Here is a 25171-nt window from a genome sequence, read left to right on the forward strand (position 1 = left end):
TCGGCATGATTTCATGAAATTTAAATTCGCATCCTTTTTTTCTCGAAAGATTTACATAAGTCTATCCCATTCTTTTGGTCTCGAAATTGGATTGAACTAAATTTAATTTGGTGGGATGTGCAAAAGAGTAGAATAGACATATACAAAGCTTTTAAGACAAAATGGGTTATGAATTATGGCTTTATGAAATTTTCTTGATGTAAAAGATGTGCCACTGCCATTACGCCTAAAATGCAACTCAATCAAATTTTTAAGCATTTCGAGTTACAAGAACTCCGAGGTCGCCTGTAAAGAATCTCAGCAACCCTAAGCTTATCTGGGCTTATCACTGCTTTTTTTTTATTTAATTTAAATTGCTTGAAAGGCGGTAGCGGCTATAAGTTGGAACTCTTCAAAACCTGAGTGTAATTAAATTTTTCATTTTTCGAAACATAATTTTGATTGAACTCAAAAAATTTGCTTTATCACTTATCGTCCTTAAAATGAAGAAGCAAATTGAACAAAATCTGCGTTTGTATGTGCAAATAAATTATATGTGAAACCTATAGATTGCAAACAACCATGAAACGAATATTGGAAAAGGACGGAATCTCTATCTATATAAAGCATTAAAGATCCCGGAAAAAACAAGATTTTATCGATCCTCAAAAAAACTTATGCTCGATAGCGCGAAAATAACTTCGACTGCACGTTGAAGGCCAGTCGCAGAATATTGTCTTTTCTAATGAGAGAAAGTTTCAAATTGAGTAATTGGTGTCTCGGATTGGTGTGTTGTACTAGATAATTGGTAATGTTTATAGATAAATTTCTGGTTTTAACAAGATTTACAGTATTGAATTGACAGTTTCGTTTGTGATCTTCACCTTTGAAACGTCATTTCAATTTTTAATTAAAATTAAAATTCAATTTGAAGCTTTCGGCAAAATAAATACACGTTCCTGACTACGCCCATGCGTTCTGTTTTCAATAGGGAACCAAAATGATCAATGAAAAATCAGTAGTGACTTGCTCACCTGGTGAAAGTGTAGCCTCTTAAGAGATATTATCAAGGGAGACATCAGAGAGTGTTTCCCAGATCCTTGTAATCTAGTTTTTAGTAAAAGATTAAAAAAAAAGACACTTGACTGGAAAAATGGCATTAAAACTGTTATATTAGCACTGAGAGAGATCTTATAATCAAGGGATCCGTCTTAAATCACATTTTTGTGGTAATTTTTAGGAATTTGTTTTCTCCATTTCTTGGACACTGAAAACCAAGGGAGAAAAGAAGAAGAAAAAAAAACAGAAATTAGGCAAGAAAATACATAATCTCCAATTTCTCTAGTAAATTAATTAAATTATGAAGAAGAAAAAAAACGAGCAACCAATTCTAAGTAGCAAAAAGAAAAGAAAATCTTGAAATAAAAAATGAATCTCAAAGAAATATTTCAATAGGCAGTTGATAATACTCCAAGTTTGAATAAATAATAGACAAAAAAATGAAAATTACATTTGTAAAATTGCAAGAAAAAAAAACATTTTGTCCTCCCATCTTTTAAAATAACCATTTAAAAAATAAATTATATTAATAAAAAAAAAACTTTTGTAGTTGTGCCTTGAAATATCTAAAAATAAAATTCATTGTATTACTGATGAAAAAAATCATAGGAACCTAATAAAAAATAAAATTGGAAAAACAATCCATCGTTTTTTTGTAATAAAAAAATTAACAAACATTCCAATTAGGATTTTTTTATTTATATTACCTTCAGTTGCAAAAAAAAAAAAACAATTCTTTTGGCTATTTCTATTTTTCTTTTATTTTCTTACGTGTGTAAACTTTATCTATCGCTATTTTTCATTCAATATTTTTCACTTTTACAAATCCCTTAAATCCCAAACTATTCTGTACAATGTTTATTTTTTTTTTTGCGAAAAAAAAACTTGAGAGAAAAGATAAGATAAAAACGTTCCACGAACACAACAAAGGCTGCAATTCGGAGTAAAAATTTTATCTTTGAATTGGTTGAAAGACCAAGAAAATAAAAATGGAAATAAAATAAATTTTTTGTCATTTGGACAAAATAAAACTTTCTACGCCGAATTGCACCCAAATTTTCCCTAATGTTTCTCATCCACACCTTTGCGGGATGGCGAGGAAGTGTTTGATGATTGATCAGGGATCGATTCCCTCATCATCGCTGGGCTCTTTCGTGGTGAGTGACCTTGCGAATCTGTCCGTTATCCGACGAATGTTCTTCCTCGTTGAACTCTTCCTGGATGACGTTGAGCACCTTTTTTCGCGCCTATGTTCCGGTGTTGGATCATCAAGTTCCACCTGAATTCCCGTGCTCGTCTCAAAGACACCCCTATCCACCAGGGGATCTTCAGTCACTACCCTAAGTCTCTTGTGACCACGACTCGAGTCACCAGCAAAGGTATCCGTCGAATTACTCGATTCCAAATAATCTCCACTTATTTCTCCATCCATTTCCCTCCTTCTCTTGGCTTTCTTCTCACGCTTCCTAGCCCTTCGCTCCTCATTCTTCTCCATGCGCATACGACTCTTCAGCGTTTCCCGGAACTCATTCAGCAACTCACTCATACTCTCCTCAACCTCTCCATGCCTCTTCTTCTTGTCCTTCTTGTGCTTCTTCTGGATCTCATGAGATTTCGTGCTCATCTTCAGTAGATTCTGCTTCGGCAGTGACGCTGACAAATCAATCTTCTCAGTCGCCTCCGACAATTCCCTATCCACTTTTCCCTCTCGCCTCCTCGCAGCTGGCGATTCAAGATATTCATTGAGATACAGCAGATCTTGCAGCTCATCTGATGCCGCTTCGGGGCTGCCATGAGGTGTTGGTGCTGCAATTGGACGGCGTTTCTTCTTTTTATTCACCTTCCGCTGCCACTCACTGTACTCCCCTGCGGTATCTTTCTTGTCTTCGCCTGAAAAACAAAAAGGAAATTAATAAATTTTTTATGGCATCTTTTATGACCCTGAGTACCCAAAGAACAATATGGATACTTTAGAAAAAATACAATTTTATTGGTATTATTTAAAACCGAAAAAAATCCAACTAGGGTAAGAGCTCATAATTTTGACCAGTTTCTAAATTTGGATACTTTGAGGATAAAATTGGACACTATAAATAAATTGATTAAAGTTATGTATTTTTATTCCAATATTTGATGAATAATGAATTCTATCTTAATATTTGTTCCTTGGAAGATTTTAACACTAAATACGTTAACTTTTGAATATGATTTGAGTTAAAATTGCTTTGTTTAAAATTCAGTGTGAGCAATTGCTTACGAGAAATATGACAGAACTTCGTGGCTTACTTCAGTCTTATTTAGCTGTGGGGAAGTATTAACAATGTTTCTTCGCCTTTTCTGAGTGATATTATTAAATATTCATTGAATATTGTGTTGATTCACATTTATAGTGACTTGTTGATTTGACCTGAAGTGAGATTTGCCTTGTGAATTACGTTTTTCGTGTGAAAAATGGGCAATTTTCTAAAAGATTCACCAGTGAGGTGATACTCCTTATTTTGGACAGGTGTTTTTCTCACGAAATTTCATGAAGTTTTAGCTTTTGTGATGACTAGGTTCTATAAATGTTTGGAGAAACAAAGGAGCATCATCTCTATTACCGAGATGTAGTGAGAAAAGCCTTGAAAGGCTCTCGGAAAGGCCAGGGAATGCACAAATCCGAGCGTACTTGGATTATCGAAGTCAACTCACTTTAATGCATGATTATGGAAAGTTTCCGGGCTTCTTGTGACATTCTACGGTTCCCTTACATGAACAGGAAGAGGACTTGGTAAGATTGGTTTATGAAATGAAGAACAATGGGTATCCTGTTGAGGCGGATTAGCTGTCCAAATTTACAGCCAAGTTGTCCAAATTAACAACCAAGTTGTCCAAAATAAGAGTCAAATTCACCTCTACTTATCAATACATTTTTAAACGTATTAAAACTAATTTTAGTAAAAATAAGACGATAAATAGCTTGCCAAGTTCCTAAACAACCCTTCTGAAAAGAGAGTAACAAAAAAAGTTGATTATTATTTAAAATATCGCACCTCAAACTCAGTACTGTGATGCTTATAAGCACCCTGTCCAAAATTATGAGCCCTTACCCTAAAGGATGACCAAATGTTTGTTTTAGCCAAAACCTGATAAATTTCTATGCCAAGATATCTTTGATTAAAAAAAACCATGACATTGGCTCGCTAGATATTTTTCGGCTGGAAGGATATTAATTGTATCGACATACATTCATTACAAAGGTAATTTTTTTTACAATGTCCATATCCTGTATGTCCATATTCCCGGCTGGGAAGAGTGACATAGGTAAACTCCTTTTTTTGTATAAATGATTTGATACATTTTCTTTTTTAGCAATTTAAATATCTTGTTTCTCTATCAGTTAGGAAATCACATTCTCTGAAATTTTCATACAATTCACAAAACCCAGCTGTTAACTGACTGTCAGAATGCAGGAAAAATGGTTTTCCGAGTGTCAAAAAACATGTATTAGAAAAATAGCTTAAAATTGATTTTTAATGCGTGATACCTCCTAAAAATGGGGAAAACTGGTAGAGGAAAGTTCCATCTAAGTAGTGATGCTTAAAGTTTTGTATCCGGTGTAATGTTTTCGGGGAAAATGAGGCCTACTGAGGTGGAAAAAAGTGGTACGAAGCTCCTGAAGTTTCAGAGCACCTTCGTAAAAAATGCCGCTACATTTTCATTTTCCTGTAGAGGAAAATCCAAGGACTTCCTGGAATTTTGTCCGGCAGAATTATGAACCCAATAAGTAAGAGATTTTTTTTGATATTAGTGATATAATTGATTCGGTGTGTGTAGCATTCAGTAAAAATCTTAAATCTTGGACTCCTTTTCTAATATACGAACCTTCAAAACCTTCCCCTACAGCTTTTTTTACAGATTCATAATAATCGATTTAAACTGTTTCATAAAGTACTCAAAAGAGCACCCAAAAATAGCTTAATATAATAATAATAATAATAATAATAATAATAATAATGGTGGCACAACGTTACATAGAGGAACTAGGCCTTCCCACAAGGCGAGTTCGGGACATCCATCATTATTTTTTTCTTATACAGGGATAGGGTTGTCAGTCCCATGTCCCGTGGAAAAGTGCAATGAAGCTCACTGGATGCAATCCGAACACCTTTAACTCTTTCGCGTCACACTTTTATTCAGCAAGTGAATTCATGTAAAATTGAGTTTTTCCTCATGCTTTATGATCAAATATAATAGTTCTGAGAGGAAAAAAAATTTCCATTGCGTGAAAACTCGGAAAAACTCCGGGTCATATATGACCCTATTGTCCTCAAGGGAAGTGTACATATCATTTTCAAAATTTATATCACGGGCTTTTTAAGAGTTTTTTTTGCTTGAAGTTATTAATTTGGCCAAAACCATGGCAAAGTGGATTGTTTTGATGAACACTGTACTCCTGGTGTTCAAGGAATCTTCCTGGTAATCCCTTGAACAGTCTCTGTCAAAATATTTTGAGTGGTATTTGGCAAAAATAAACTTATCCACATATTTATTCACACACAATACAATTGCACAATATGAGACGCTTGCAGAATACCCTAAAATATTGCAAAATACGTTATAATTCATCAGATATAAGATGAAATGTCCAGGAGCAAGATATTTTCCTTCTGGATTTCACAAAGAAAAACAATGTCCCAACTGTCCCAACTACATTGTTGGCACGAAAACACTTACATAAACTTTTCCCTTGCCGACAATAGGGTCACATATGACCCGGAAAATTCTACGCGCTTTTCTGGAAAATTGAGAGTAGTTTATTATATCAAAATATGCAATATACAATCTTTGGATATTCTATTTTGTGTTTCTAAAGAACTTTTTGCTGAAAAAACTAAATTCATATAAAAAATTTTGAAAAAGAAAAGTCATTTCACAAAGTTCGAAATTCGTGATTTTTGATCTCAAATATTTTTTTTCCTAAATATCTGAAGTCTTGAGAAAATTAGCCAAGAATCCTACATCCTTCTATTATGATGTCGTGTACAAACAAACAGCTAGATTTCAATTAATGTAAATAGTCAAAAAAAAATTCCCCGGGTCATATATGACCCTCATGACGCGAAAGAGTTAAGAGCTTGGTTAGGTATGATTCTCTCATAATCACACCTAATATAATCCTCAGATTTTCTCTAACACCTCCAAATGGGTCTTACAGAACATATTTCGGACGTAACTGATTTCAAAAATGACCAGCCACCAATTTAAAGTGAAATGTGGGAAGTCTCACTTTAAAACAAAGAAAATTGAATGAGAAATACTCAAAATAGATCGAAGTGGCAATTAAAGAATCACATCTACCATAAGCAGTCTAGTTTTGTCCTTGCACAAATCAGAAAGTAGTAATCACACCTATTGTTATCCTTGTTTTTTCTCTAAAGTCTCAAATCTGTCTTACAGAACATTTTTTGAACACCAGTGATTCTTAGAATTACCAGTGATTAATTTAAAGTAAAATGTGAAAAATTGCGCTTGAAAACAAAGCAAATTGGATGAAAAATTCTCAAAACGCACCGCATGGGCAATGAAAGAATCACACCTACCATAAGCAGATTGAGGCTTAATGTTTGATGTGACAGAACTAAAAAACATCTGATAAAGTCTCATTTTGATGGGGAAGTGCGTTTTTTCCCTCGAGATTTTAGTGAAAATTGTTTATTATCCCAATTTTTTTGTAAATTTATTCAGTGGAATCTCTGATGAGTCAAATATCTCGAGCGGCGTGCACAATGTGAACCAAAACAGTGAGAAATTCTCAAATTCGATGGTCAGTAATTTTGACAGATGTTTTTACGAAGCTGCAAAATTCAATTTTCCTGAGCTGCAAGGGTGGTAATTTTTATGAATTTTCCTCCACTCACAAAAAGGACACCCTTCAAGCAAAAGATTTTCACGGTAAATATTAACACTTGCAGTGTGCAAAAATGCATAAAATATTACACATCACAATTACGATTTTAGGTCCATTTTTTATTTTTGCGTTTTGGACCCAGGAAAAAAGGCCTAGGCTTCCAAGTTTGTCAGGAAATGTGAGATGTAGGAATAAATTTTAGATTATATGTCCATGAATGAAATTCATTTAGTTACTTAAAAAAAACAACTTTTACGAAGGTGCAACATTACGAAGGTGCAAAACTTTCCCCTATTTCAAATTTTAAAATGGAATACAACTATCGTCGAAGAACTAGAATCAGATTCAAGTTTTATCAGATTTTTAAAATCTCAATAAATAAGATTTGTTCTAATATTCTTTTGAGGAGTCTTTTGCATTAGTATAAAAAAATGAAAATATACCCTGTAACTTGTCCAATTTTTTCCGCTCAAAAATTTACTTTATGAGTTATTGTAGTTTCCAAGCTTTATATTCTAATATTTCTTGTATGAGTCTTTTGATGCGAATTTTATTTACAATAAGCAATTATTTTAAGATGTGATAAATTCTCAATACGATACTGAATCACAATAATGATAATCTTCAAAAGTAAGGATAAGATTAGAAAAAATCGATTTTTTTAATATATTTTTTAAATTATTATTTTTTTTAAATATTTTATGATTTTTATTAACCCTTTAACGACGAGACAGTTTTCGCGCACCGAAAATCAGCAATAAAAATTAAACCGTTAAACAAAATCAGTAAAAGGTCTTACATCTAGCCTTAGAAAGTCCAAAAGAGTCTGATTCGGTGTATTTTTTACCTCTATGAGCGATAGGGAAAAAATAGACTAAAAAATTAAGTAATTTTTCTGCCAATACAAATGAATGATAATTTTTACTCTAATGAAAAATATTAAGTTTGAGTATTTTAGTTCCTTTTTCCAAAACGGTTTTGCTTAAAAAAAATTGGAAGTATAAAAAATAATTAATATTATTTTCCATTATGAGAATTTAAAAATTCGTCATTTTTGAGCTTAAATATTTACTATATAACAAATAGCTGGAGACTTGCAAAAATATCCTGGATTCCTTCAACCTTCTACTTTGCAAAAACGTACAAACATAAGGAAAAAATAATTTTAGGAAGTCAGGAGAAATTATTTTCTTTATGGGACACCGGTGTTCCAATCGTCCTTAAAGGGTTAACTTAAAATGATGACTTCCTATTTTTTTTTTTTGTAAAATTTTTAAGAGAAATAAACGAATATAAAAATGTGGTTTATTTTATGTATAAAAGTGTCTAACCGGTCTAACCTTACGGAAAAATCCATTGAATGAGGTTCCGTTAAAAAAAATTATAATGATAGTGGATGGAGTACTTACCCATTTTCTGCAACAGTAAGTTATCCTGCTGAGCGAGTCGAGAGAGCTTCCCGGATAATGTTAGTCCATGGCGTGCCCCTTTGTGTGCCGTACGACCCCCACAGGCATTAAACAACTCCTCATCGGTGAGTGGCATGGGCAGAGGAGTATATTCCGGAAAAGCATCTGCGTTTTCATCCTCTACGCGATCCTCTTGTCCTTCTGAAGTTAGTGTAGCGCATTTTACGAAATTCCCATACCTGGAAGACTTGGTGTCGTCATTCTGATTGGGCTTGGTATACCCAGACGTGGAGATCTTAATAGATTCCCCATCCTTGAGCTCCATCTTGACGGAATCACCGTCAGTCTTTACGTCCAAGTTGGACGCTGCACTGTTATAGGCATTTTCCCACCAGTGATTCTTGAACTCAGCACTTCCATCGTGACCCAGGCCACTCGTGTCGAACTTGAGATTTGCCTTCAGTGGCTTTGCGATGCCCGAATTGTGCTTTCCCAATCCCTGACCTAAAAAAAAGAGAGACCCCGAGGTGCGTGTCATTCTCCATTGCAAATGACAATTTCACTGGGAGATTTTCCTCCTCTTCGACTTACCTTCGCTCCATCCGTATTTCTGGAGGATAGACTGTGCAAAATCCATATCGTAGCTTCACTCTTGGAACTACCATCCGTGGAAGTGCTAGGATGATTTTCAGGGAGAAAAGAGAAAACGATTCCCCCATGCGTTTTTCCAAAAAAAAAAACTGACACACTACCCACTAAAAACGTTGTCTGCACATGGCCACTTAATTTCGGATAGACAAAAAATATATATTGGAATCAAAATTTTTTTCAAAGAAATTTTATCGATATGATCAAGTTTTATTTGCAACTCTTTGAGCATCTTACAAATCATTACTCTTACAAATCATTCTTAATTTTTTTTAATGATTTAACTTTCAATCAAAACTATGGAATTCATGCGGATTGTCGTAGGATTTTTCAAAGATCTCAAGATGACACATTTTTAATGGGCTTTGAACTTTTCGCATTCGCCGCATGGTGGTGTTAATATCGCTAACTTGTCATACTCGCAATTTCCTTGTGCACTTCATTCGTCCACAAAGTATGCGATCGTCATACAGAACTTGTTTTCCTTCCGTGATTTTTCTGCGAAAACAGGCATCTCCCAGTGATTTTTCCCAGTAATTCGCGCACCCCCGAGTGGCCCTTTAAATCTTTTCTGACCCAAGTATGTGTCTTTAAGTGAGAATAGTGTGGGAAAAGTGAAAAAAAAGTGGTAGAAGAAAATATTGCAATATCAAGTACAAAGTCCACCTTCAATGATTTTTTCTCGCCTTTTTATCGCTGTGAGAATAGTGCTAAATATTGTGAATTAATTACTGCACGACAGGGTTAATCGTGTACAGATTTGTGAGAGTGTGTGCTGGAGTCCTTCCAACCAGAATGGCTACGATTCAAGAGAGATTTACTGCGGCTGTTAACGTTATCAGAGGATTACCTAAGAATGGTAAAATCTGCATAAAATTTCAATCAATTCTCTCTTAATTCTTTTCCAATTTGTTAATTTACAAATAAAACGCGTTCAGAGCAAAAATAGGCTTGCTAAATGCTCGCATCAACTTAAATTTGCGTTTTGAACACTCACAAATAATTATCTATTGAGAGGATTATATTGCCTTCGCGAGAAAGAGGTTGATAATGATTGTTTTTCTTTGTGTCGCTTTGTGATAGCGATATCAAAACAACCAGATTTTTAGTAAACCCTGAAGAGGTTGCATGTCTAGAGATTTCCTTTTAGAACAAATCTCAGCTGTAGGGGGTAGTCGAGCAAATTTGAATAGGGGCACCTTTAAAATGTGGCTTTTTTTCCCTTCCTTGAAACTGAAACTTAGGGCCCAAATAGACTCAGACTGATCCTCGAGAATACTTAAGTCTCTAAAATTTGGCAGTAAAGATTTATCTCAAACTGTCATAAACAGAGGACATAGGATCATAGATTAGAGCAGAGGCGCAAGAACCGTAGAAATCGAATAAACGTCAAATAAAGCATGTACGAGATGTACGTCAATGGTCAAAACGCTACCAAAACAAAACTATTTTGACGTTTATTTGGTTTCAACGATTTTTGCGCGCCTCTGGATTAGATATAAACTACTACCAAATTTTACAGGCTTAATTATCGAGGATTAGCCTTAGTCTATTTAGAACCTTAAGTAATATATTTTTGCTCCACAAATCAATTGTGAAGCTCAATTACGACATAAAAAGGCTTAGTTCCATTTAAGAATAGGATGGAAATGTCTGATTTTAAAGGTGTCCCGATTCAAAGTTGTCCTACTTCCCTCTATTTTAAAATTGTAAATTTTCAAAGGCAGCTTTATTGATTCATTTATTTCTAAGCTATTAAAATATTATCATATGACCTAATAAATAGTTTGCAAATGCAGCTATAAACGATTCATAAATGATATCTATTGTGTTTACTGAATGATTTTCATTGTCTTTCGTGAAATGGAAAATTACACGTCCTAGAAATTTTAAGGAATATTTATGTGTTATTCATATTATTTGATTTTATAATTCTAAATGGTTTCATTCAGATTTTAAACTGCTTCTAAAACATTGAAAACTGAGGGCCAATTTTTGAAATTCTCACTCGCACCCGCGAGCTCTTTAGTGGCCGAGAGAAATTGACTCGCACACCTCGCAGATTATTGAGTAGGGTCGGATGAACGTCTGTTCGACAGAGAACCCCTATTGACACTTTTGTCAAAATGTTGAAAATTATTGAATGCATTGAATGTATTTAGTAAAATATAAGTAATATAACGTTTTTTCTGTAATATACTTTTTACTATAAACAGATATGTTGAAATTTCATATCCCAAATGGTACAGAGTAGGGTGTCAATAGGTGCTGACACGAGTTCTTAAAGTGTCAATAGACGTTCCTTTCACCCTACGTGCAACGAGTAGTTTATGTTATAAAGAAGTCGTTACAGAAGGATTTGAATCTGCGGGGTGTGCGAGTCAATTTCTCTCGGCCACTAAAGAGCTCGCGGGTGCGAGTGAGAGTTTCAAAAAATAGCCCTCTGCTTGAGATTTGCATAAAAATCTGCAGTAGAGAAGAGTTAGGGCCTTGACAGACATGAGAATTAGCCGAGAGACGGCTTAGCGTAATTATATTAGAAATAATGGTCAAACTACATTTCCATCATTTTCCACTGAGTCGTCTCTCGGCTTAAATCGTAAGTGTGTCTAGGGCATAAGAAGCTAGTTTAGGTAGGGCACAAAGGAATGTTATAAATTAAAATTTGAGGAAAAAGGGGGGAATCGAATTATCAAAGTCGGTATCTCTTACCGTTTGACATCTAGTTTGGGAACAAGTAAAACGGACAAAAATATAATAGGGTAACGTGTGGTATTTCGGGACACTTTTTAGCACTTTCAAATTTCAAACAGCCTAATGACTTCTCAAATTATTTTTTCTTTGTTGATACAAATATTTATGTTTTTTATTCTATCCCAGAATAAGATTCTTACCGAAAAATGTTGAAAAATACATAATTTTTTATTCAAAATAGCAAAAAATGTAAAGAAGAATGGTGTATTTCGGGACAGCCAAAAATCGCTATTAAGCAAATAAATGTCAATGAGCTTGACTATTTACCTTCAAGTAGAAAGTCTAAACTTCACTCTTTCATAAAAATTTTGAAATTTCACTTGTAAAGTGGCTTAAATCGAAAAAAATCAGCACTGGTTGTATTGACATCTGCAAAATTGACCCCACTGAAGGTTTTGTAAAAAGTGGAATGTGATACTCACAATTCACGCGTGTTTCACACTTTAAAATAAATAAAATTTCAGAAGTTTTATGTTTGTATGAACCGTAAAGAGCTTAAAAATTCATATAGAACTTAAAAATACTAAGAAAAGAAATATTTAGAGGATTTTTGATGTGTCCAGAAATACCTATATTATGTCCCGAAAAGCACCTTGTCCAGAAATACAATACGTTACCCTATTCGAGAAACATAAATTATTTTACTTATACTATACCGAAGCAAAATTCTTTTTAATAAAAAAAAATTATAAAAATCCATGTTTTGACATGCGTAAAATAACGGACAAATAAATAAGTAACTTCGAGAAAGATAAATCATTTACGGGTACATAACCGATTTATTTCCGATTGAAACCAATTTAGGCGTAGGTTCAAAATTTCAAGACCTTTCCAAAATATTCAAATATAAGCAAATCGGTTCAGAAATAGACCCTCTAGTGTGGTTAAACTTAATCTTGAAAAATAAAAAATATAAAATTTCCAAGCCAAGTTCTGTATGGACGAAATTTTCGCTCGGTCTTCCTCCAAAATATCCGAAAATGAATGATTTCGCTTGTGACAGTTTTGATGACAACCAATAAATACAGATATAAACATCTAGTTCTAGAGAAAAGAAGGGGCGTGGGAAAAATGATTTATGGAGGAGAAAAAACCGAAAGTCGATATCTCTTATGGTTTGACTTCTAGGCCAGTGACATTAAAAAAAAACGAGTGGATTCTCTTAGAGCTTGACAGTCTTGAGGACTTTGACAGCTTTGACAGTCTTGAGGATTAGCCGAGAGACGACTTAGCGCAATTATATTCGAAACAATGCTTAAACCACATTTCTATCACTTTTCACCAAGTCGCTTCTCGGCTTAAGTCTTAATTATGTCTAAGGTATTAGAAATCAAGCCATAATATGGGAAATGTGCTCTAGATTTTGAAAAAGCCAATACCCAAGAGAATCTAGCTGGATTTAAAATAATTTTTAAAAATAATTTTGCTTATGGTATTATTTTTAAAGTCTTGAAATCTCGCTCAGGAGAAGTCCTGAGATGTTTCTCCAGCAACAATATCAATTTAGATTTTTATTCTAAAACAAGTTTTAGAATAGTTTATATACTATTGGCTTCAGACTGAATGTGTAGCCATGTAGCTTGACTCTTCTAAATTCTTATCAGGCAAACATATAAAAAAATACACCGGTTTGTATAAAGAAGAAAAGAATATTTTAAGAAATTGTTAAGATTTTAGCTAATAAAATTCTCTCTGAAGTATGAAAAAAGAGAAAATGGAAATGATAGTTTTTTTTCCTAAAAATATCTTCAGGTAAATTTCTAAATGAGATTATCCATATCTGGCGTGTTTCAGCCTTCAGTACTTCTGCCTTCCATTTGGAGGATATCAACTTTTTCTTTTAATAAAGAAATTAATCAGTTCTGTTGAATCGGATGTATGATCACCTAAGTAACAAAAACGGCAAAATGGTTTTCCCAGCGCAAAAATAAATTTAAATCAAAATGATAAGTCTTTAAGTCCATTGAACATAGGCAATACACAAAATTGCATGATAATCCAAACACGAAGTCACTTGAATAGTGTGTTACTGCTAATTTAAATTCTGAAATAATTATTAATTTTGTAATGTCAGCTTTTTAACTTTAAAAAATTTATATTTAAAAATTGTGCTGCATATTTTTTTATAACAATTTATATCTAAGTACAAAAAGTCAATAAATTAAAGGATGGAGCTTATTTGAAATTAGCAAAACTTTCGTGAAAACAGATCAGTCATATGACTGTTTCACCGGTTTCACCCTTCCCTATAATAAAATATTTAAACAGGCATGAAAAAGTTGTCGCTGGTGTATTGCAAAAAGGTTCAATATATTTACAAGAAATACCAATATGACAACAATAATCACGCAAAGTAAAATTCACTATTAAAATCATTGATTGGAACAACCCTGAAAATGTAGTCACTTTACTTGGATAATTTGCCCTTTTAAAAGACGGTAATTTTGCTGATTGAGCAATTGCAAAATGCTCTAGAATGAACAATTACAATTGTTCTTTATCAATTATTTATCTACCAGACTATTGGAATGTCGTTAGAGTGAAATGGAAACTCTTTCATTGGACATTGTTAAACAGAAGCAAGTTAATTATTTATTTAGTGTGGTTTCTTCGTGTATATATCCATCACTTGCTAGATGTTTTATATACTAAAATATTTACAAGTGACTCACACTATTATAAATGATAAAATGAAACAATCCGAATAAATCGAATAAATCAATATTGGAAAATATGTCACAATGAAAAACCAGGAAAGCTCTTCTCTCACTTCCGTGATACAAACTTAAGGCAAGAATTCGAGAAAAAAAAGATTGTCTTAAACATCTTAAAGTATTCCCATTGTTCTGATGAAGACACAAAAACTTTCTAAATAAATATTTGTTTAAATCAATATATGGATGAATTAATCATCAAAATTTTTGCCAATATGTGCTAAAATTTTATGTCCACGTCGTGAATATCATAAATTTTCATTCTGAAAAATATTTTTTGTTTGTTTATTCCTCATTATTTATTGCAGTATTCATTTTTTATTGATGTATAGATTCATCATTCAGGATAGCAAAAGAATTTGATAAGCCAATAAAATACATTATTTTTGTGTTATTTATAAATAAAATAGTTTACAGACATAGGTTCATCAAATTTTCTGTCCCTGAATGCGAGACAGGGTACGACGCTTTTCTAAGCACATAAAAATACCTATATCCCCTATATGACTCCAAGCACTCCAAGACTTTCAAAATAGGAAACTTTTAAACTTGTTTTAGTCTAGGTAGCGTGTTTATTGGAAATTATATGTTAAAGTTACCTCTTACTTAGTAATCTTAAGTAATAAGTTCCATACTGTGTAGACAGCATAGAGGGTTAAAAGTTAAAACACTATAAAAAATACATTGTAAAATCTAACTGTGTAATTATATTTGATACGGTAAATGTCCTAATTCAAAATCATTTCCAGACACATTAACTTTGACAGAAGATGCAACACATTATGTGCATATTTTTTCTGAAGAGAATTACATAAATTTTCTCCTTGAGTCTTCTAGAATGTTACTGTTTAGTGAAAATTCTTTAGATATAATTTGAAAACTTCTTAAATCCAAGAAAAATACGAGAGCGTAAAATGCTTCTATTGGAAACATATTAATCCAAATGGAGACAAGGAAAAGTTTCTAATTGGAGACAAACAGTGTAAGTGAAACCGCGACGAAAGGCTTCCAAAACCTTGTTGATTTGCTCCTGAATGCAGGATTTGTTCTTATTCCTAGTCTTTTCTCCTTTCCCATCTAAAACCATAAGAAAATCTCTCCAAAAAAATCATATTTCCGGGGTTTCTTTTTGAAGCATTTGCAGACACTTCAGAAAACCCGTTTTTGTTCACGAAATAGGTAATTATTTCATTTGAAAACTTCACGTACCGTTAACAATAAAGATTAGCACTTAATTTAACTAAAATTAGCCAGAAATAAGACATAAATGTTGAACAAAACGAATAAACAAAAGTCACCTTATTGTGTTTTTCATTGGAAAACATGGTCGATCAATGAAAAATTCTATGGTGAAAAGGTACACTTTTAATTTTTTCTGAGAAATAACCAAATAAAAATTTGTGAATATGAATGGATTTCCGCTTTATTTGGAGCAAAATTAACTAAATAGAAACTGTGGTATAGAAAATATTTAAATATAATAATTTAGTACTGTATTTATCATGAAAACAATGACGTTTCCATTTGGAGTAGCGAAAAATTTCCATTTAGAGCAGGTTTTGAAATAGCTTAATTTACCTTAAACTATAAATTTTTAAATAGCAAATACCCGAGAGAAACTAAGAAGACATAGTTTATTTGAATATGGTTCATATTCGCTTAGAAAATGAACATTGAAAAAAGTCTAACAGTGTGAATCTGCCCCAACCTCCCTTATACATCTAATATTTTTTATGCACTATTTACCTTTCTTATTTTCAAATTGAATATATATTATATATTGAATGTTTACAAACTCATCAATTTTCTCTATTGAATATAAATAACCGGAGTCCAGTTGAATCTCATAATTTATGTATCTGTTATAATTTAAAAATGGTCATTCAGCAAATAATGTTAAATTGATTGATAGACGCGAGATTAATATATCAAAACAGGATTTTGGGTCTTTTTTTTTAAATAAAAAGAAACAGTACTATTGAGAGTAATTTAATCGTAATTTTAGTGTAACCACAGAAAGGAAATTTCGAAAACGCAATTCCTGAAAAGTTTAAAGGAAACACCAGAAAATATTTTACAATATAAAAGCAATAGATTTTGTAAAAAAAAAAACAAATCGTCTTGAGTATTTGAAAACCAGCTGGAAGAGTTCAAATATAAATCTAGGTGGAAAGGCAACAAGTATAAGATTTTACAAATACAGCAACATAATTCACTGTATTAATGGTAAATGAAGTAACTCTTGAGAATTCAATTAATATTTACATAGTTATGTATACAGGTATACAACTGTTTTTACATAGTCATTTCGTATATACCTAACAAGTATTTCGTCTTTTCTTGACTGCTTTTTATTTTAAAATTGTCCATATAGAAATAACTTTGGATGTATGTAGGGGGAGGCTTTGATGTTTCGCACATACGCTACCATCGGACACTTCGAATTTCTCCGGTATTACTTTATAACTTTCATTGATGGCTATATATTTTAGTAGCTAGTCTTAAATCACACCTTTCCTGAAAAAATTGGGAGTCTAATCCTTTTCCCCTAGTTTTAGGAAACAAAAATTAAAAACAGGTCCAAAACTGTAATTTTGCTGTGCAATATTTCATACGATTGTGCACAATTAATATCACTTTTCTGAAAAACTACTATCACACAGGGTAGAAGGGTTATTAGGAATCAGATTTAAGTAAAAATCTTTTAGGCTGAACAGGCACTTTTTGTGGGTGGAACAAAATTCACAAACTTGACTCAGATTCATCGATCGCACATAGAAGACATGGCTTCTCTCACATTTTCCAAGAAACTTCATTTTAGATGCGATCCCTCATATTCACATCTATTGTAATCTACCGATTTGATCCACCACTAAAAAGGAAAACTTAAAAATCGTAAAGTTGATAAACAAGAAGTAATTTGACTCAAATAGGTTGCAGTTGAGTAATTATTAAGCAATTTTGCATTTCTTTGATATAAAAATATTTTTCAAGCTTGCACAAACTGAATGTGCAATGAAAGAATCACATCTACAATAAGCTCACACAGTTTACAACTGGTTTTTGACAATCTTTGACATAACCTCACTATTGTGTTGTTTTTCATGTCAAAGAAAAGAAATTGTCCGTAAGAAGATGTTTTGTGAAAATTTTAGCTTGTTCACCTGCTGAAGCTCAATATCTGTGCTAAATCCCGATTCCTGCAGCTGCAGGAACAGGGAAATCTTCAATGATGCGCATTCAAAGGTTTTTGTGCATATCCGGCTCCGTGGAGGAATGGTGGAATCTTGTGTGGTCTTCTCGCTTGCAAAGTTTTAGTCAATTTTTAGCTTTAAAAACTTATTGATTCGTGTAAATTTGGTGATATTTGGACTTTTCAAGAAAGTATTCATCAGATTTAACCGTTTCCGGAGTGAAATTCTCGTAGAATCAAGCAAAAAAATGGTTTTTAATGTCAATAAAACATCTCTCATAAAAGTTCCAAAAAAGTGATATTAAAATGTTTTATTCCTTATAAAAATGGTTTAATCAAGTAGATTAGAGTTCCCTTTAAACAATGATGTGCAACTTTTAGTGTCCGGTGCAAAATTTACGGTGAAAATGGGGTGTTCAATGATGGCGTGAATCGTGTGCGATAATAGAAACTTGATTCATCTATCGGACAAATCGCCATTCAATTTTCATTTTCCTCTGGAGGAAAATCTAAGGATTTCCTGGGATTTTGTTTGGTGGGATTATGAACCTTATAAGTAAGACATTTTTTTGGCATAGTTGGAGAATCCATACGGTTTGCATGGTAGTCAGAAAAAATCACTGAACTTGAACATCATTTTTGTGTGCGAAAGTTCAAAGCCTCCCCCTACAGTTGACCCAAAGTGTTGTAGACTCTTTGCCATATTTGCATTTATTCACCGTCAAATAGCATGCACACAAGAAAATCACGTAAAATAATTCAGCTGATTGTTAAAGAATGAAAAACTCATAGTGACGATAGAAAATTTATTTTTTACAATTACGTCTGTCGTAGAGAAAAAAATAATGAACAGTTGAGGAAATGTGTGTTTTATGCTATTCTAATTAAAGAATGAGAAGAATAAAACCGGTGAAATAAACTATTCAGACACCTTTTGAACAGATAGGGGGCACAATTATGAAATATCGATGTTATGATTTATTTCTCAATCGAGTTGAAACTGATACATATTTAGTTTTTGCTGTATTGTAAAGAAAATGTCTTCGGGAATACTAAAAGTCACATAGTACAAATCGTACAAATAATAACTTTAGATAAATTTTATAATACTGGCAATCAATAAATCGATTAATGTTTTTCTTCTAAAAGAGTTTTGTTTTCAAAGTCCATGATAAAGATATTTCAACAGAATGAGAGAAGAAAGAGCATCTCTTCTCTGTGAAAAGAAATCATAAACTTTTGAACAATGTTATTAACCTCGAAAATCAGGCACACTCAAGAAGACCAACTTCAACCAATGCTATTTACAGATATATTATAGTTATATTCATATACTTTTTTTGTGCAGAAGAAATAATTTTATACATTTAAAATTCTTGCTCAATAAATATTTGAAGTCGTTTTTCAGTCATATGCATAAGGATTCTTTTAGACAAAATAAATTTCTAATACAAATATTAAGAATAAATATTGAGTGTAGTGACACCAGTGACACTAAGTAATAGTGAAAATTAAGTTAAATGCTTCATAAAGTAGAACGACTCAAATTTAAAGGTGAACTTCACAATTATATAAATATATTTTCCTTGGAAGTATGACATAAAATTACTTGTAAAATTTTCAACCCTTTTATTATAATAACATAAGCACATTTATGCTTATGTTTGGATATTATTGTTATTTTATTGTTTTTTTCTTAAATAAAGTAATGTGTTAAGTATATTTTGAAAATGACAAAAATTCGTCTTAAGTATCAGCAACTTTAACAATTTTATTTTTACTTCTTTTTTTAGATTTAAAATAAAGAAAAAGGCCATTATCTCAATTCATTCAATTTAATCATCTAATTTTCATCTTTTTGCCCCCTTATCATGCGGCCATTGCCGTCTTAGGGCCTTGACAGACATGAGGATTAGCCAAGAGACGGCTTAGCGTAGTTATATTAGAAATAATGGTTAAATAACATTTCCATCATTTTCCACTAAGTCATCTCTCGGCTTAAGTCGTAAGTGTGTCTAGGGTATTAGAGTCGATTATAACCTCCGGGATAAAACGATGGTAAATCCATTTACTGATGTATGTTTTTTATGTTACAAGTTCGTTAGAAAGTAGGCACGCCAGACTGAATTTGAGCCACTTCCGAGCCTAAGGGCCCAAATAGACACAGGCTAATCCTCGAGAATACAGTATACTCTCGCTCAATCGGCTCTTTTTCAATCGGGCGAAAAATTTTGTTGACAATTTTTACATTTAATTATAAGGCTAATTTGCTCAAATTCGCTGCAGTTCTTCTTATTTTATCGTGATTCTTTATAATAGAGCGCTTTTTGTGGAATTTACAAGGGCTTTGACGCCCAAATCTATCGATAAACCGGATGACATTTTGCCCCAAATGCCCATTTGAGAGAGAGTCTACTGTATTTAGCTTGTAAAATTTGACAATAAAGATTTATCCCAAACTGTCATTCACTGATGGCTTAGGAACATCGATTAGAAGCCATCTGCATACATTTCCTTTACCTAATCCTTTACCACCGCATTTTACAGGCTAAATATTTTCGAGGATCAGCCAGAGTCTATTTAGGCCCTAAATCCCCTAAATGGCCTCTACACACTAGTAGAAATTTCTTTAAAAAATGCCTTTTTCAAGAAAATTTCCCCTATTCTTGTAGGAAGAAACGTCAGAATTTTTTAAAAAAGTCAATTTTTGACGAAAATTGCTTCTAGTGTGTAGACACCATAAAGGCTGTTTGTAATGTGGGTGATAGTTAATATAATAGCCAATGCACAATAACTTTTGTTTTGTAAACATGTTTTTGACATTTCAAATAGAGTGAGCGAGATTTAGATCTAGTCATCTTGCTCACTCTCATAGGAAATTTTTAGAACATTTTTACAAAATTTAAAATTAGAAATTTAACAAATTCGTCAATCAAATCAAAAGACTAGGAAATGCTCACTAAACACCATTAGGATAAGGCTTTCAGGCTTCGCACATACTCTGGCCTTAAACACTTCATGTTTTTCCCATCTTTTTGTACTGAATCCAACTTATCTATGACAATATATTTTATAAGCAAGTCTTAAGTCACACATTTCCTGAAAAATAAGGATCAGCTTTTGGGAAAAATATTAAGAGTGTGTGAAACCTGAAAGACTTCCCCTACATCATTAGAACTAAATTTTGTGAATAATTCAGTAGTTCAATTAGGTTTGTTTCTGATTACATTTTGAGTGATATTTTTTATGGAACCGCTACACCCAGGCCTCCATTTTGGCCACTAAGCATTAATCGATTAATTTATTTTGTATACTTAAAATTAAAAGTAAAACTGAACGAGGTAATTTTTATAAAAAAAAAAGCTGAAGAATTTAATTTTTAAACTAATTTAAATCAAGATTGTATTTTTTTACTATTTGACTCTTACCAATCGGTACTAAATTAGTAAGAGTATTCTTAGGAAAAGAAATTTTCTACATTATGTTATGGGGTCTACACACCAGGGAAATCTATGTCCATATTGAAGCAAATTCCGTTCGTTTGTGTAGGAAAAACTCTTCAATATGGACATAAATTTCTCTAGTGTGTAGAGGCCATTACACAAATTTTATTATCATATTTATAAACTTATACATAATTAGCATCAGCTGTAAAACTGGAAATGTACACACATAAAAACAATGGTGAACGACAATATACAATTGCTTTAGTGCACATATTCAAGGAGAATACTTGTTAATTTTGTTTATTGACCTTTCTTCTTAATATTTAAAAGTTTTCGGAATAAGGGTCACAACACCAGGTAGCTAAATGACTGTAAAAATAACATGTATTATTCAATATTAAATTTATATTTCCGGCATAAAACAAATGACTAGGAATATTTTTTAATTGGTAAATTAACTATCTGCATAGTTCACAAAGGGTTACAATTTTTTTTTACATTTTTTTTTTCTTTTCAATAAATTCTTAGAATTCAGAAGTAATTTTATTAAATTGCATAGTAATTTCCAATAGGTCACATTCTCACAGAATGTATTTCAATGTATGAAAATTATTTTACACTGATGGTGCATGACTTTGTGACTAAATTATAATTTGATTATGTCATTAGTATTCTAATGATTTCAGAACGGAAGGTGATTTTGCAGGAATTGAATTTGCATGAATTTTTTTTTTTGGAAAATTGGAAATAGTATAAGAGACTGCGGGCTAAATTGAGAGCAACATTGAACGTGAGGTCAAAGTGACATGATTTCACTTATCAATCTTATCAGTTTGGAGTGGTAGCTAAATAGATGAGTGGACAAGAAACACGAGTAAATTAGCAAAATAATACTGTAAGATTAATGAACAGAGAGTGTTATTTTTATCTGAAATGTCGGAAGAAATAACAGCTATTGCATATGACTACAACATTTATATGTTTAATTTTGCAAATTCACAAAATTATGCAACATTTATATAGCTCTTAAAGTATAATATATGGAAAAACATGAAACATACATCAACTATTTATTTCTTGTAGCAATGACCCTGCTACTATTTAATTTCTATGGCAAAATGTTTTCATTTTCAATATTACTAGCTGCATAAAAGCAACAATCGATATTTCTTATGAATCATTTTTCTGCATCGCTAGCTTTTGTACAATTTGATTGGATTAAACTAAAGAGACATTACTGAGGTCTATCTAATACTATTATTTCCTTTTTGCCCACAATCCGAGAGAGCTGAAGCAATAAGGTGGTAATATAACAGTTGTAATTATTTGTGTTGTGGTGGTCTCGATGATGAAACTTTGAACGTGGCAATTTGTTGAGGTGAAAGTAAAAATTTGTACTTTGTGTTTTTTTTATATACCTTCTTATCCTCAAGTTTTTTGACTTTATCTTCAATTTATTTGATTAGTAAACATACATCTGAATCAAACACAAAAAAAAACGATCCTTAAAACGTGTCTCTCATAAATCCACTCATTTCAGACAAATAAAAATATTAACGATGAAAATGTTAGATGTACTTTATGACACTGTTTTTATACACTGCTGAAGTATTATTATTATAGTGTGTCAGGAGTAGAAGAACAAAAAATAACAACAAGAGACTTTGGAGTGAGAAGAGAGAGAGAGATTAGAAAAAAAAACTATGATTAGTAACGCAAATTTTGATGGTGAAACTGAGCAGAGTTTAAATGTGAAATTTGAACATTCGCAATTTGAGGCGCTTTCAATTTTTAGCACCTCCATTCTAAATGATCTTATTGAGACATTTCCTTTTGAAATTGTTTAAAATCACAGTTAATCGTGGAAGAATTATCCACCGTAAATTTCTACTGTTTGCACCAGAGTAATTGTGTATAACAATTAAAATTAAAACCTATTGAGAAATTATAACAATTTAAGTCATAAATATTAACTTTGTTGCTCGCATTATAAACCTGCAAAGTCGTTAAGCAATATGAAAGCATTTAAATTACTTATATTCTTGACTAAATTCCCATCAAGTTCAATCCAATTCAATGTTAAATTATATCTATTTTCTGTTTCTATTGGGATACTTGCAGGATCCTACCAGCCAAGTAATGATATGATGCTAAAATTTTATTCATACTACAAACAAGCTACACTAGGACCCTGCACACAGAGTAAACCAGCATTTTGGGACGTAGTTAATAGGTAAGATTAATATACTTTTTTAAGATCGCTAAATTAACTCTTTGAGTTTTTTAATGAGTCACTTATAACATTTTTGTTCTCTTCTTTTTTTTTTAAATTGTTAAACATCTGACTGTATTTTTATTTGTTTATTTTAAGTTTAAAAAACAATATAAAATATTTTATAGTCTCAATTTTTTGATCTCCAACAGGGGCATTAATTGAGAAATAAATCTATCTATCAAAGTATAGAAGATTTTTTTGCGAGTTCATGATAACTATTTTTTTTGTAATCACTAATTCTAAATTGTTTATTTGGAGAATAAGAGATATATCAAGTTTTATTTATTAGTATAAAGAGACAAAGGCTTTTTATAGGTAATAAAAGTATATATATTAAACTAAAAAAGGCTAAGGTGAAAGGGGTTATTGGGTTATCAAATGAGTAATGGTGCTGATCATGGTATTATAGTAAACTTTTTTTTAGTACATAGCTTTTTTATATGCTTCTATGTAATCGATCTTTCTTTGTTGGTTTCTGTCACGACTGTTTTTCCCAGTTCTCATCATGTTTTAAAATCACCAAACAAGCGTGACAGGAACTACACAAAGAAAAGTTGATTACTAAAAAAGTGTAATTTTTTATAATGGTGCTATTCAAATAATAAATGGGAAATCTGTCCCCTGAATACTTTTTTTTTAGTACATGACAACTCTCATGTGCTTCTGTTTTATCGACTTTTATTTATATTGGTTCCTGTCACGACTGTTTGGTTGGTTGAAACAATGTAGATTAAAGAAAACAGTCGTGACAGAAACCAACACGAAGAAAAGTCGCCAACGCAGATACACACGAGAATAACTATGTATTAAATCTATCTATATTTGTGAAATTGGTTCCACATTAATAAATTGTTTGGATGAATACATTTTTTTCTCATAAAGTAAAGCACTATGATCATGAATACCATGAAATTTCAACTACTTTGCCTTTCTTTTTTAACGTTGACCATTTCACAACAAATTTGAAACACAGAATTATCTAAATATCACCCAAAATCACAAAGGTCGCTGACCTACATGAAAAATTTGTAGTTAACTGATAGACGACAAAAGCAATATGATGTCCTAGATCTAACTTACAGATATACTAAAGCTTTATAATAATTAAATTAGCAATGGGTAAATCCGACCCAAGTTTCGCCACGAATCAGATCTATATCAGTGGATAGCTATCAACATTTGTTCCGGGACCAAAGTTCTAAACCATTAATTCAAAAAACATAAGAGTATAAAAACCATTCAATTGAGGAAAAACGATCTCGTTTGTGAAATGTGCAAATTCATATTAACTTTTTTCAAACCTAAGACATATGTTGTAGCGGTTATAGCATATGATGCATAGAATGATGATATATTCCTGAAATGGACATAACTTATTTCTAAGCCCTACTTAACTAGGTATATAGTATAGGGAGAAACGGAGAAAACCTTGGAAACATGATGATTCAATTAAAACTTTAAATCCTCACATCTCTGAGATTTATTAACAATCAATAAATACACTGGTTAATACTATATACCAGAACGGAATGGAGACCATCGCTGTCTGTTGTCTCTCGAGCGCGCTACGCCCCTTCTCAAACAATTGAGAGACTTTTGTGTCTTCCACTCTTGGTCACCACCAGGAGGAATCCCTTTCCTTAATTCGACAAAATCTGGTGGAAAGAGTTCCTGCCATAGATTGAGTGTAGCCTCCTCCAGGGAGCAAGGAAGGAATCTCCACGCGTATTTGGGGCTTCGTGTGTGATTGCTCCAGCTTGTGTAATTTAAAGCAGAATCTACTTGATAAAGCAGTACAGTACAG

At 32.3% G+C, this 25171-nt stretch overlaps 2 protein-coding genes across 2 annotated transcripts in view; one reads left to right on the top strand and one right to left on the bottom strand.

The window, feature by feature from the left end:
* Positions 1-1774: 1774 nt before the first annotated feature.
* On the bottom strand, positions 1775-9118 carry LOC129801273 (G patch domain-containing protein 4). The gene is made up of 3 exons (XM_055846156.1): positions 8929-9118; positions 8338-8841; positions 1775-2928 (listed from the first exon to the last, which is right to left on the bottom strand). The coding sequence occupies exons 1-3, from the start codon at positions 8972-8974 to the stop codon at positions 2156-2158; spliced, it is 1323 nt and encodes a 440-aa protein (XP_055702131.1). The 5' UTR covers positions 8975-9118; the 3' UTR covers positions 1775-2155.
* Positions 9119-9403: 285 nt separating this feature from the next.
* Positions 9404-25171, top strand: part of LOC129801274 (acyl-CoA-binding domain-containing protein 5A) — a 21049-nt gene continuing 5281 nt past the window's right edge. Inside the window, exons 1-2 of the mRNA XM_055846157.1 lie at positions 9404-9844; positions 23214-23325. Coding sequence (XP_055702132.1) covers positions 9781-9844; positions 23214-23325 — 176 coding nt within the window. The 5' untranslated portion in view covers positions 9404-9780. The remainder of the gene's footprint in view (positions 9845-23213; positions 23326-25171) is intronic.

Source organism: Phlebotomus papatasi, chromosome 2, assembly GCF_024763615.1.
Source record: "Phlebotomus papatasi isolate M1 chromosome 2, Ppap_2.1, whole genome shotgun sequence".
Taxonomy (NCBI): Eukaryota; Metazoa; Arthropoda; class Insecta; order Diptera; family Psychodidae; genus Phlebotomus; species Phlebotomus papatasi.

Coding starts and splice junctions, on each gene's coding strand:
- LOC129801273 (XM_055846156.1), bottom strand. CDS start 8,974: ATGGATTTTGCACAGTCTATCCTCCAGAAATACGGATGGAGCGAAG. Junction 8,842..8,928: donor GAAATACGGATGGAGCGAAG/GTAAGTCGAAGA, acceptor TCTTTTTTTTAG/GTCAGGGATTGGGAAAGCAC. Junction 2,929..8,337: donor CTTACTGTTGCAGAAAATGG/GTAAGTACTCCA, acceptor TTTGTTTTTCAG/GCGAAGACAAGAAAGATACC.